General features: G+C 38.7%; 1 protein-coding gene across 6 annotated transcripts in view; it reads right to left on the bottom strand.

Moving 5' to 3' along the window:
* Positions 1–15,152, bottom strand: part of STARD9 (StAR related lipid transfer domain containing 9) — a 102,976-nt gene that overhangs the window by 83,896 nt on the left and 3,928 nt on the right. For 4 of the 6 annotated variants that reach the window (XM_021401261.1, XM_021401262.1, XM_021401264.1 and 1 more), the window contains exons 2-3: positions 6,664–6,733; positions 4,145–4,261 (exon numbers count right to left, since the gene is read on the bottom strand). In XM_021401261.1, coding sequence (XP_021256936.1) covers positions 4,145–4,261; positions 6,664–6,733 — 187 coding nt within the window. Of the gene's footprint in view, positions 1–4,144; positions 4,262–6,663; positions 6,734–8,134; positions 8,330–15,152 lie in introns of those variants that run through there. The other 2 variants (XM_021401267.1, XM_021401265.1) reach the window with 2 other exon arrangements.

The raw sequence follows: 15,152 nt of genomic DNA, 5'->3' as shown, positions 1-15,152 counted from the left end.
GATCCGTTGAAAGCTATTTGAGGGATTACAAAGGAAATTCAAAAGATTGACACAGATTGTTTCAAGCCAGATAAGAGCACTACTAAGTTTAAATAAGTGTACATCTAGATGTTTGTTTGTGGGTTTCAAAGCACCTACATACTAACCATGATATTCAGCCACCACAATGAATCAGCAAGTCTGAATCTGCCTATTAAACTGAAAAATATTGTCCTAATCAAATATCACTACAGTATCAAATATCACTACAATATTCCTACCTTACAGGCTTGCAGCCCTTTTTATTGCTAAGTAGAAGCACGTCATGAATCTCTATTAAAGGATAATCCCATATTTACACAATTGCCTGAAAAATGAATTTCCTTTGGAAAACAATCCTAAACTACGCACAGCCTCCTGAAGACATCCATGGAGGAAGTGGGAAGAAAAAGCAGTATTTACTCTTACAAAAACCTTCCCCATTAAAGTAGGCTTTGTAAGGTACCAAGTTCACCTTCCAGTACTACTACTTAGTACAGGAATGCAGGGAGACATGAGGAAACAGCAATTCATCAGATGCAAACGGAAAAGCAAAGGTAGAGACATCCAGCACCCTTCTATTGTAAAACCAAACTAGTTCTGTGGAATAAAGGCAAAGAGAAAAAGGAACAGTTCATCTCAGAAAAGACAAGAGAAGGAAAACAGAAAAATTACAGCTTCTTGAGCCTTTTTCATATGTTTGTTGTTGTTGTTCAGAGGAGAACAAAAAACAGCAACTGCAAAAACAAAGTCAACACCTAGACAGTGAACATTTGGAATAACCATTCCATGGTTAATATCCACAGAGAATAAATGTAATAAGTTGCAGAAGTGATAACAGAAAAAACCATGCATGACCTTTTGCACTCAGACACTTAAAATCTTTCAGTTTCCTTTTGTTTCTTATTTAGTCCATCCAACATTCTGTTCCTGTCCTCAATTTATTCTTATGTTACCCATCCTCCCTCTGTTCCCACACAACTTTAGGACACTCTGTTTCTCCCTGCCATGTAGCCCAAGTGTCTGGCTTGCCCCTCTGTGCATTTAAGGATTCCACACATCATTAGAAACATTGTAGGTTCATGTTTCAGCAAGTTAGGAGAGAAATAAGGAAAACAGAACTCTGACTTGTGTCCAGTTTCTCAAATGTTTTGAATGGGAGTACAAACAATTTTCAAAGACATCCACTTGCACCTGAAATCACCTTCTGAAACCAACCACTATCCAAAAGGTTGTCTCTACAACGTCGCTGTTGATATTTGAGAAATAGATAGGATATCCTTCCAGTAGTCAAAAACCAGATTTCTTTTTATTTTATGACAAACAAACAAAACTTTCCTCTTTTCAGAGATATGAGAAGGCTTATCTTTATGTAATGTTCTAAAGTAAGAAATGCTTTTAAAATTCAGCCTGAAAGAAATACATAGACAATTACATTTCTTAAAAATAATTTCTATTTTTGACTCTGGTCTAACTTGAAGGGAAAAGGACTTCCAATTGCAGAGTCACTAAAAAAAGATTAAAAACAAAGGCATAGAGTCTGTCACATGGGCATTACTAATTCAGTTCAGTTCCTGTTCATTCCACTGTATTAGCAGACAAGGTCTGCTCTCCCCAAACTAAAGTGAAAAAATATCCTTATTTTTTCCACCTCAAGTAAAGATGGCAATAAGAGAAGCATTAATACGAATGTGTTAGAAGAAACAGAGTGGGCAACATGTATTTACATTTTGGCAAATATAAATGGAATGCAGGTAGCAGAGAAAGCTTTTTAAAAAAATAAACAAATTTGAACTTCTCATCTCAGCATTCAAAAGCACTTATAGATGTGTGATGTGTGACTGAAATCTGGCTTAAGCAGGTAAAGTATACAATCAAAATGTACAGGGAATAAAAAACAATCTGCGTAGCCTTCTTCAGAAATGCAAGGAACCCGAATCTGAAGTAAACGATGTTAACATCCAGATGAAACTAGAAGTATTCAGATAAGCCAATTTGTATCTTTAAAAAAAAGAAACAAACACGTTTTCTCCTAAGCACTATGATTTGCAGCCCTTCCACAGCAGTTGTTGCAGACTCTGTGACAATAAAACAAAAGAATTGCCATGACTTTATTCTTATATGTCAGTCCAGAGGACAAGAAAAGTACAGTTCTCTACAAAAATGAACCTGAAAGCGGGTACTTCAATCCGTTTTCCATCCTCAACCAATACACCAACCACATATGATGACAGTTGGCAGGATATCTTCAAGGAAAAAACTAATCCAAGGTCAGCTCATGAACAAAAGCTTTTACTGGATGAAAACATTACTGAATTTCCTCTGGCTGCCATTGCTGTAAGGAAGCTTCGAAACTTTGAACTCAGCATTGAAGCACTAATGCAAAATATGGAATTAATACAATAAGCTTCATTCATATAGTGTAAGATGGCAGATAAGTGCAGAAAATCACGTTAAGATTGCAGTACTCCATCAGCCCTTTTCTAAATGACATTATGGTATTCTACAGTCACCAAGACAGCTCTAGGTAAGCACCCAAAAAACTCACTTGTGACTCTAGGCCTTTCTAAAAGTACCAGTCCATCTTCAAACACTTCCTACCACATAAAACAGGCCTATCCAGGGCTCAGCAATTCAACAGTTACATGAAGCAGCACTGGATATTGTTTTGGCTAGCAGCAGGTGCATTCAGCAACTACGCCACAACTAAGAAATCTACTGCCCATTTACTTAATTTTCTATGGCCAGTGAATCTGTATTTCCCCTTCAGCATTTTTATTGGATAAAACTCTGTTTATGGTAACAGAAAGTTTTAAAAATACCTAGTTAATTTTATATTCTTTTTCAGTTGCACTTGTATTTTATAACAACAAAAATTGCGCTTTCTAGCCAATATTTATGTTTCCCACTTGGCAGTTCTGATCTCTTTTCATATTGAGTAGATGCAAAACTGATCTAGCAGGTTGTATTTATCAGCATTTCATTTGCTTAACCATTTCAGCTAGAAAGTTAACTGTATTGTCAAGAGCTTTAAGTGGCACACTCCTAAGTATATCATGAGAAAAACTTCCAAAGAAGATCATCATCCACAAAAGCAAGTAAGAAAACATTGGGAGGGATTGCGGAGGGGGTACAGAAGCAACAACAAAAAACAGTTTTTAACACTTAAAGATTTGTCATTTGTAATCCCTAAAGTGGAAGTTTATCTTCCGCTGTGTACTTTAGAGAGAAGATTTCCTTTTTTAAACACTACACGCACACTTCCTGAATTCCTAAAATCTCTTCCACACTACTGCGCCAAGCAGAAAACCCGACACAGTTAAGAATTTGACCAATTATTCTGATAATGGCCAAATCTGATAGTTTTTTCCAAATATTGTATTAAAACAGTCCTGCATTTATTGTCACCAGAAATAATAATCTCACAGGACTAGTTCAGTCTTGAGTGATGCATTCTATGAAAATCTAAAGGAAAAACAACACAATTACACAGCTTAGAACACTGGGAACAACTGTAGTAACAAGAAAAGGAAAGAAGACACAAGACAGAAGAGCCAAGTGCATATGTTTATCTTTGAACAGCTTTACTGTGCATGATATTTATAGTAGATTTAATAACACAGTATTTTTTTTAATAAACAAGCAAACCTTAACACATTTCAATACTGAAATCTTAATCTATCAGGCCCCTGCCAGTTACAAAATGTCTAATGACTGAGCAAGAAGAGGTGCTCAAAACAACACACTATAAATAAAATTTACTACCATTATTTAAGTATGTGATTACTTAATTCCTGATTCTTTCCATAGAATCACTTTGAATTTTTTCCTTCAATTTTATTACCTTTTTCTTCTAGAACCTGATCTCTTCATCACTAAGCTAGCATCCTTAGATCATCACAATTAATGATTTTTACCAAAGCTGGCAGATTTAATGAAGGTAAAAATTGGTTTAAAAACAAGAGTATTGCAGATTGAGTATTATATTATTACAAACAATGTAAGAAAAAGATGGAGGCAGATAGACAAAATTTTCTTATCTAACTTCACAATCTCTTCCTGTAGATATGAATGTGAAGGACAAAACAGAGTGGGAACACAAATACGAAAAAACAGCATCACTTACCATTTCCTGAGATGCATACTTTGGATCTTCAGGATCAACTGACCAGAAGCAGTAGTCAAAGCTGAAGGCAGCAGTCTTTTCTCTTGAGTCCAAGGTGCCATCAAGCCTACTGTCAACCTGACAATAGAAGGAAAAAAGTCAGACTTCACACCAAAGCTGAATAAAAAGCAAGCACTTTAACAGGAGGTTTTTATCCAGGATCTGCGTTGTGGAAAAGGAACAACGAACAGTTAATTATCTTTATTCATTTTCCTTTGATTCACAGAGCGAGGAGGCAGGGATGTCCAGGCCAAACCTGCTGAGGAATTTTTTCTGAAGGGTACGTTTTCTATAAAGAAGGTTCTTCAGCCTAAATACAACCAACAATTGTGAATCTCCACAGCATCTATATTAAGAGAAAAGCTGTATAATCCTTGTTATGTTTCTCAGTGAAACTGAGAAATGACAGAGAACCACATCACAGAAATAAGGCACAAAGAGCCAAACAAAACCCATTTTCTCACTCTGTATTTAAAAACACAAGCCTATTCCCCCATTTCCCCCTTGCTTTGTCATGTTGACAAGCTAATACATCTTTTGGTGTGACTGCATACTACAAATGCACCCACTGAATTTATTAATAACTTTATCATAACCTTAGCATGTGCAATAATATAAGCAGAAAAGAAGATTCAATATTATTCCATATCTAAACAAACTTCCTCACTAACGTCACCACAAACTATGGAGTGACTATACTGTCTGTCAGATTACTGAAAAAATGGCACTAAATAAAAGGCAATACCGCAAGCTATCACAGCTTTTAAAAATTAAAAGCAAAAGAACCAAACAAAAAACCTCGCATCCCTTCACCTCAGAGAGATGTGCTCCTGTCCGACATAAGAAAACCTGTACCCTGTAAACCTTGGCATCCTTTCTGATTTGCAAGGCTTTCTTTTAACTACGAAGCAAATGTACCTCACGTGCAATGTGAACGTTAGTGTATAAATGTTAGTTTATACACTGCAGTAAGCAGTCTAAATTTAGTTTATGCATTAAAAAACTCACCAATTACACCAGGAGAGAAAACATTCACAAGTCAGCTCTTGTACCTCCAAACAATCCTGCCCAGCTTACAGAGCCTGCTTTGACTTCCCAGTGCACCAAGGCAGCCCACAGATCCCGTTTTAGAAATAAAATTGAAAGTTCACTGTCTCACGTGGCTCAGCTGGGCCTGCTTACCCAGCTGCCGGCCACCACCTGCCTGCAGTGTCCCTCCCAGCTGGGGGTAGCAGGGGTGGCTGCAGCGTTGCCATGGCAGCCAAAGCCCTCCCCAAGAAAATTAGGGACAGCTTGCAGCTGGAAAGCAACTGCCTCTTGGAGAGCTTTATTACACATGCAAAGAACTGGGGAAAACTGTTTAAGGGAATCTTGGACTCTGTAAATACAGCCTTGCAAAGTCATTCACACCTGACCAGGAGGGAGATCACTTCAAGCTACTTCTAGTCCTATTTTCAGGAAGTGTTGTCTTACCAATGGAAACTCACAGACAGAACTATTGCACTTGTGCTGACTCAACTAAGCAAATCCTGGAAGCATCAGCACCTCAACACCAGCCCCAGTAAAGAAACAAAATACAAAGATAATTAGTAACAATTTACATCCACGAGACCTTCCATACCACTAATGTTTTCCCCCTCTTCTGTCAATAAAAAAAGAACACCCACAGTCATTAAAAAAAAGTCATAACAGAAAAAGGTAAAAAGCTCAAGACCATCCATTCTATTTTTGCCCAGCTATCTCCCCAAAACTTCATTAAATATTTATTTTGAGCCAACCAACTAGAATAACTGGGTTCCTCACAGCTATGAGGAAACACAGAATGCATCCATCTCTTAGAATCCCCACCTTCACCTCAGTAATTCCACAGTTCATTTATTTGCTTTTCAAGCAGACAGAAGTTTGACAACACAAAATTACTTGCCTTCCATTCCATTAGTTTAGTAAAGGCACACTGCACTTTTGAGTAGTTCAAGAGTCTAAAACATAGGGTTGATTCCCATGTATGTAGACTCTAAAGCTCTCAGAGGAAGACGGCCACATCAATTTTATTCTAATAGCTCTTGGTCTTTTACCAAGGCCTGAAGCATAGCTGAACACATTTTATTCCATTTCATGTAAGCCAGTCACGTTCTAAGTACAAATTAGAGAGGAGGAGAGAAACAGGGAAAGAAATCATCCAGATATTGGTAACAGAAAGATAAGTGCAAAATCATAAACAAAGTACCAACAGCTTTGAATAACAGCATGCAGCCAAAGCACAGGAGCTTTGGTAAGAACAAACTACAGAGAATAGTTACATGCTACATTCCCTGACACCATGAAAAAAAAAAAGAAAAAAAGAAAAAAAATACTGTCTAGAGCTATGCTAGTTTAAATGTCTCCCTTAGTATTTATTTCAAAATGATCCAGTGGACAAACCCAGCAAAGCATCACATCAGGATCCTTACAGGAGAAACAGAAGAAAACAAAAAGCATACCTTTATATTTCTGACTGTTGTCACCTTGTCATCAACTTCTACAATCACTCTCCCTCCTTCTGCACTCTCTCTGGAATCAAAACACATTCAAAAATCTATTTGAAATATGAAGACACAAAGATGCATTTCAAATTCATGAACTCTAGAAATTTGCTTTTCCTTTCAAGAGTTTTTAAAAAGATATAAAACACTCTATAAAATACCATAACAGGAAGCAGCATTTGCAGACAGAAATCATAACAATAAGAGGTGAAAAACAAAGCCCAACAGCTGTGTGGTCATTAAGCTGTTTCAAAGTTCCTGCACTTAAATTTTGTTAGGATTTTCTTTCACATTAAGAACTGCTTTTCTAAATTGTATTTAGAAGGAAGAAGAAGAACAACGTATTCCTAAAGGGAATGTAATTCCACTTTGAAAACACACACTAGCACTGCTACACTGAAGCAGAGTGGAGCCCTTGTAGACCGGCAATGTTTTGTGGAGTATGGATACAAGTCACAGACCCATGAGACAAAAGCTTTGTCAGGTATCATCATCTTGTTTTTACCACGTAATCTAAAGATTTTATGGTAGTCCTCAAGAAAGTTCTTTTTAGCAAAGTAAGACTGTCCTGAAAAGTAAACAAACTGCTCCACAGCTGCAAAGCACCATGCACTCACACACATTATTTGCATAAAATCACTTGCTAATCACCTGGTTTGGTATCATTCGGTTAATTAGAAGGCAGATAAGATAAAATGAGGGTTAGAAAACTCACATGTGATTGACCACCATTCATTTGTGACTCCAAATCTCTGTTTTAACACATTTCCTTACATTTGTACAGGACATATTTACTTTCTAAGTAAATTTCTCCTTTCATTAACAGCTAGCTTTCATGCAGTACACAGCACGGTGCAGCCTGTCTTTTGGTCAGTTGAGTAGTTTTGTTCAAGTCCCTACTGAAAAAATACACACCAGATTTCCAAATTTAAATAAATGGAAAATTCAAATAAAAGCTCACCTTAAGTTACTTTAAAATATTTTACCTCATCTTCTATAGTTCCTGAACTGTTCCAGATGAAGTTTAAAAATAATTAGAAACACCTGCCTGAAACAGGTGTTCATGCATAGAATCAGTCTAGTAACTCCTAGTAACTTTAAACATCAGGGTACTTTCACTGAATATGTAAGGAAACTTCAGCAGCAATCAGGGCCTCCAGTACCACCAATACTAATTACAAAAAATTCACCGCCTATACCCCACTCCTGCCATACAAACCCTACAAACACATGTCTTTACATGAAGGGTTCTAATCACCAGTGTACTCATAGACTAAAGTCATTACCGAAGGTCCAAGATAAAGAAATTCCAAATACAGGACCTTAAAGATATTAAAAAAAATATTCTCACATATAAAGTTGAAGTGCTCATATTTATATTCTTACAATATAATGACAGTACAATACAAACAAGAGAAAATCAAATTACCATACCACACTCTAGCACAGGGTAATGATGATTCTTCACTATGCAGCAGTTGAGTAACTTTGTTCAAGACTCACAGAAGTCAGCCAGCAGCAAACAGAAATAAAACTAATGTCATCCCTTCCTCTGGATGTAGTTTCACAGCCTACTTTATTTATCTCAGCTGATAGCTGTTACTGGAAGGAACAATTTGTGTTCTCCTCATTAATGCCTCACATGTGTCCTCTTTTTTTTTTTTTTTTGGTGTGTGTGTGTGTGTGTGTGTGCTTCAAATCTAGCAATCACACCCCCATGTAAGGACTCAGATCAGCTGTGATCAGAAAACAATCACACAACTGCTAAAGCCAAAGCTAGAGAAAGGGCATAAGTATGCAGTGGTAGAACAGAGAACGCTTTTGCAGCACCTTACAGCTGAGAGAAAGAGTACTGAGCTCTTTCTAAACAGAACAATTCAGGCTGGCAAAGATTGGAAAAGGCCTCTAAAATCATCTAGTCCAACAGACCATCTACCACCAACGTTGCCCGTTAAACTGTATCCTTAAGTACAACATCTACCCATTCCTTAAATGCCTCCAGGGGTGGTGACTCCACCACCTGCTGGGTAGCCAGTTCCAGTGCCCAACCACTATTTTGGAGAAGAAATTCTTCCTAATATCCAACATACAACAAAGCTGTAGCTGTAGCTATCTCCAGTCCTACAAAACATTTGTTCAGCATCCCTGTAAGTATGTGCTTATTTTATTCTTCACTTAGGTACAAACCAGAGATCTTTAGGAAAGGAAGCCCAGTTTAATATCTGAAGTCCCAAAGACAAAGCACATTTACAGATATTGCAGATGTTGTGCCTTAATTCCAGATTATGAACACTACAAGAAGCTCTCGCAGCAAAAATCGTTTGTCCACACAGCTTTATATCTGTATATTGCAGTTTGCATTTGACTAATAAAACAATATTTTGTCCTTACTGAATGGGTACTCTGCTCCACCGGTATGAAAGCTGCATTACTTGTACCAAAAAAAAATCAGCCCCAACGTGCATTTCTCTTGTGATATGTTTGACTCCTGCTGCTCAGAAGTCACAGTGATCTAAATATTCAGCTTCCCTATCATCCTTTCTCCTGCTTTTTGAAAAAATAAAAATAAAAAAAATCATGCTGTGTTTGGGAAATGTTTCTCTTCTGAATTATTTTGTACGAAGAACTTTTTCTCATGCAGAGCTGCAAAAAGACCATTTTGTGGTCCATAGGCCCAGGACAGTCCTGGATCTTCCCACGAAGTTTTAGCAAAATACAAGCCCAGTGACAGAACAGTAACAAACATGCAAAATGCAGCTGCAGGGCTGCAACAAGGAGCTACAAGAGAGACCCAATGGAAGCAAAGCTGCTATGGCAGTCCAGCCAAAACCAGGGGAGAGCTCAATGGAAAATCTCCTCTAACAGTTGCTGATCCTTTGACAAATCATTTCTGCAGCCCATCAAAGCAAACACAATCCCAGAGAGACAGCAGATGCTGAAAGACCTGGAAGAAGGAGCCAGCAGAACAGAATCATGGGAGGATCAAAACTCCCCGAGAGCAACATTTCCACATCTTGCTGGATAGCACTGAAACTAGGTCAGACGCAGAGTGCAGAAGTGCAAATAGGTATACAAAGCTGGATGAAACAGTGGGTGAGAAGAATGGCAGTTGTTTATTTTAGGCTTCATAAAATTTGCACCACTTCTCCACCACCCTCTCAAATAACAGTCATGCACTTAGAGAACAAAGGAGCTGCCTTTTGAAGGATGGTGTTTATTTTAAAAATATTTACATGCAGTAAAACAAAAATACTGGAATCATTAGCACTAGACATGTAATACAACAAAATGACTTCTACAAATACTGATCACCAAATACTTGTGGTAATTAAACATACTAAAGGCAAAATACACTGCTTGAGTACATGAGAAATCCTAAATAGTTCTTGAAAGAATGCAGTACACACCTTCTCATACAAATTTTAAGGATAGCACTCCAATGCAATTCTTGCATGCATCTTATGCTTTTCTTGCCAGTGTCCATCACTCAAGCTAACTCCAAAACCAATTTCAGCCTTGAGAGTTCAGTATTGAGAATTAACAGTGCCTTCAGCCATGGGAGCTTCTGCACTCTACTGACAAGGTAAGGTACCTACGACCACAATTTTCCCCAGCACAGCATCTCTCCATGACAGCAGCATCATCTGTATCCTCAGCCTTGCTGCTGTAATATGGGAAACTCACAAGCTGCAAACAGTATGAACACACTCCCTTTGGCTAATGCAGGATTTATTTTTAAAGTATCAGCAATTAGAAAAAAAAAAAAGAGAGACCTAAAACTTGTTTTTGGTGTTTTTCATTATGCAGAGCAACCAATACCATTTGGGATATTTCTCATTAAGTCTGTATTTTGCTGTGTCTTGCAAAAGAGGAGTGCACACCCAGTCAGCAACTTTCCTACCAAATTCAGAACAGATGTCAATAAATAATTTAAAAATTCATATTGAAGCCAAGTACACAAAGTTCACCAGGACAACATGCTGCTGTACTCGACATGTGGCTCAAGTTAACTTTCAAGGCTGCTCCCAGCTGTACAGAGCTCTCACTGGCTCTAATAATAGCTGACACAATCCTTCAGACAAAAATCACCTTTCCTAATGATTATCAATACTTGTTATGGTTTTGTGATATTTTGTTGTCGGTATTCCACATCATTACATCATGTAAGGTACGGGCAGTTAAAGAGTTAATTCCCCCGGTTACTGCAAACTACCTTTTTTGGTGTGGCCCTCTGAGGGGGAGGGGAGGAGGTGCACTCCCCAGGGGTCTTTGCGTTAGAGGGGGTGGTGAAGCCACGTGGGAGACGCGGGGTCTGTTCTTCCCAGCCCGGTGGAGAAAGCACGTGGTCCTCCTGCAGTTTACTGTGTAAGATTTTCAGCCTGTAAACCCTCTATCATAATTCTACTAGCCTCATTTTGATATATTCAGTAAAATTAGTTGTTCCTCCTCAGATCGGTGCCGCTGTTTTTCTGTTAGATCCGTCTACGGGTCCCCCTCTTCCCAGGTTGCGGCTCCGCGGCTTCTCTGCCGCTTTAGCCGCCGGACCGCCCGGGGGCTGGCTCTTATCGCCGGCAATTTTTTTTTTCTTTCCTTCCTCTTTTCTCGTTTTTTTTTTTTTTTTCCTTTCGGGCCTGTCCCCCTTGTCACGGACGCAGACCCTTAGACAATATCGTGACAATACTCAAGTGTGGCTTCCCTCTAGTGTTCTTTGCAAATATTATACAGCAACAAAAATAGGAATATTTGGTGCAGAGAAACTTGAGCCATTGATGGTGCTCCTTCAAGATAAAGGCCTGCTCAAATAGTCAACATTTTCTTGATCATATTCAGATTTTTGGTATGTATCTTGATGAGCTGGAAAAGAAAGTGCTGGATGGCCTTCTCTGGTGGCCCTGTCTGCATCGTTTTCGAAGCCTTGTACTGCTGTAATAGGAGTGTCAGGCATCTTGCTGGAGCAATCCAAGTCAGAAACGCTGCTCCTGATTCACCAGTGCTTTGAACAGCCTTCAAACGATGCTGCTTTCTCTCTTAGACAGAGGCATTTGGGGGAAGAGGGAAGACGAGAGGAAAAACTCATCTACACCACCAGCACCCAAGGAAGCACAAAAGGAGGATGATTGAAAACAATATTCCACTCCAATCAGTCCAGTTTCAATCAAAGCCCATACTCTTCCACCCTTGATTCCCCAGCTGTTTACTGAGTAACAAGACATTGACAAACTTCAGCAAAAAAGAAGTTCTGTGGAAACACCATGTGATTTCCTTGGAAATCAGAATCTAGATACACTGGTCAGTTTTAATTCCACCAGGACAGAGCCACAATCTGTGATCACAGTTGAACAAATGACTGTTTCACTGAATGCTAGAGTGCATTCTCATCTTTCTTGCCTAATTATTTATCTCATTACACCACAATGAGCTCCTACAGCAAACAATTAAATTCTAAAAAGCAGACATGCAAAACTATTTTTTTTTTTTTTTAATATGGTGCAGATAGAAAGATGGCAGGAGAGGTTTTTTTTTTTTTTTTTTTTTTTTAAGTAGAATTAAAGAAAAGGAAACTGGGGAAGCCCTACACAAATTCCCTGTGCACAGTGTTCGTATCTCATGATGTACTGCACAAAGGTCCCACATGACCAGTTTCCAGCCTCTGCACCATGCCCAGGGCAGATGGGCAGTGATCTTTTTGCATGCCATCGCATCATCTTACATTAATACTGTTTTTCTCAGAGAGAAGGTGTGGTCTTAGAAATCAAAATTGCCCTGCACAGACTTGGCTCTAGCCATTTTTTTTGTTGCATACAAAAAAAATCTGATTCCTGCTCCAAAACATTCTGATGTTCATAAAGTACTTATAGGACTTGGTGCTCTATGAAAATGCAAAATTACAGTTAAAAGAGTTTCAAAAGGTTGTGGTGATATTTTAGGATGTTGTTGCAGATGCTTTTGCAGACAAGAGAAATGAAGAAAGAGCCAGCCTCTTACTTCAGAAAGCAGACCCACCAGCAGCTAGCACCTTGTGCTCCTCCCAGCTTACATCAGGGCAGGCACAGGGCTGTCACATAACATCAGCAGAAGCATCATTGGCTGCAGTTGCGGCGGCCTTGCAGCATTTGGACACTCAGGACACACAGAGTCCTGCCCTTTTAAGAAGCCAGAAAGATTGTCCCGTGGAAAAGTTAGAAAATGTGCTCCGTGTGACTGCAAGAATACATCTGGGAAAGGTTGCTGATGCAGTGCCCTTATGAAAACACAGATGTTGCTTATGCAAACGACCTGTTAATGCCAAGTATAGTTACTAAGAGAAAAGAGCAGCCACCTCAGTGATAGTTTATACGAAACTTTGGATAATAGAGCAAGCAAAGGAAAATAACTAAAAGAAGGGAAAAGATGTTAAGATAACCTTAACAATAGGCTAGGTTACAAAACAGGACATGTAAATGTTAAAATACATTTATTTGGGATAGGGAACTCCTTCATAAACACGAAATTAGAAACTCAAGTTTTCTTCAAAAAAAAAAAAAATCTCAGCTCTTCTGTGGAGGAAAAAAAAAAAAAAGCTTGAAATCATGAACAATGCAGAACCAATGCAGTTTGTGCAGAATTTCAGGCACCACAATTCTTGGAGTTCTGGTACAGCTTTCCCACCATCAGGTACCAGCTCTGAACCCACAGCTTTTGGGAGAGTTCAGCTATCACCATCTGGAAAGAGGAACTGTCAGGTAAGAAAAGGACACGAACAGCACCTATGTAATAGCCATAGCAGACCAAAGCAGCCTGCCATTTCTGCCATTTGTCTGGGCACTGGGAGTGAATCACCAAGGTAGCAAGGAACATCTACAAGCTAAAAGGTATTTTCTACTCTTGCCTCTGTCACCTATTCTTTCCTATATTCAGAACTTTTCATTTCACAGAGACATTCCAAGAAAAAAAAAATGCTCACATCTACCATTATAAAGGAAAACACACATCCTCTCCTTGCAAGCCGTCTTTCTTCCCAAGAAAAATATAAATACAACCTTTTTAAAAAAAGCTCACTAAAAATACAGAAAAGCTGACTTCATCAGAAACTGAAGATGTAAACAAAAGTAGAAATGTATTAATGATGCCAATACCTTGTGTCATTACACTTCGCATATATGTAATGCAAGCATATATTAAGTTGAATAAACTACAGAAACTATGGGATTTTTTTGCTTTTTTCTTAACATGACCTGAACAAGCTTTTGAAATATTAACCTCAACTCATCTGGTTATGTTTGCTTAGAATACATTCTTCTTAATAACAGCATTATGAAGTTTTAGGAGTGAGAGACAACAACAACCAGAACAGGTTGCTTCAAAATATGCATGAAAAAGGCAACAGTGAGAATAAATGTTTTAAAAGGAATATGCTTGAATCACTAGAACAATCACATTCATTTTGATGGGGGTAAGAGGTTGGCCAACAACAGGCTCCAGTCTGCTGTTGCTTTAATTTTATTTTGATGCAACTTTTAACATCTGCTGCACATAAGATTCAAGGAATATACTCTACAAGTGTTGCTGCAAGTTACCATTCCAGTCAGTAACAGGCAAGATTGCCCTAAGTGCTTGTGGTCATACATGAGCATGTAATAGCACGATCTACAAAACAGCAACAAGTCCTGCTTACAAAAGAATCTTTCCTTCTACTTACTGGCACATATTTGGAAAGAATAGAGAAAGTAGACAACACAGAGTCCAGTTACTGAAGCTGACCTTGCAGGAGATTAGTAAATGCAGACACAGCACAAGCCAATAATAATTTACTTAATATCATTTCTGACTGATTTTTAAAGCAATTCTAATTTTCACCATAGCTTGCCTTTTGAACAGAAATGAATTTTAAATATTAATACGATATCGCACAGATCAGCTGAGCTCCTTCTTACCTGTTCACCACAGCTCAACTCAACATACCATCAAGTTAGCCCAGCACACCAGGCAGTTATCTGAAAATCCTAATGGAGAAAGCTACCCTACCACTACCCCAGGCAATGACTCCCAAGCTCATGGCTATCACCTGTGGTCTAAAGACCTCAAACTGAACTCCTCCTTACTTACCCTGCCCTCAAGCCTCATTGGCTCCTGCACCATAGGAAGGCCATTAGAAGACTACACCATAGATGGTAGCAGTAATGATGAAAACCGCTGCTGCAGCTGTGACAGTGAACACCTGCACAGCTGGAAGCACAGTTCAGCTTTGCCACTTGGGACTACCCAGACATTTCTTCAGTGCTCTTATTTGCCAGCAGGACGGGTTCAAGTATTCCTCAGGGGACTGGGAAATAAACAGCAGGCTGGAAACCTTCAAGTCACAGCCTGGAAACAGGCAAAGCACAAAAAGCTGAAGGCAGCTATCTGGTTAATTCACCAATTTAGCAACTCTTTGAGTGGCACTTCTATGAGGCTCATGGAGGATAGAG

This window comes from Numida meleagris, chromosome 6 (genome assembly GCF_002078875.1).
Source record: "Numida meleagris isolate 19003 breed g44 Domestic line chromosome 6, NumMel1.0, whole genome shotgun sequence".
Lineage (NCBI taxonomy): Eukaryota > Metazoa > Chordata > Aves > Galliformes > Numididae > Numida > Numida meleagris.
Note: the sequence above shows the minus strand (reverse complement) of the source record. Positions and strands in the feature narration are given on the sequence as shown.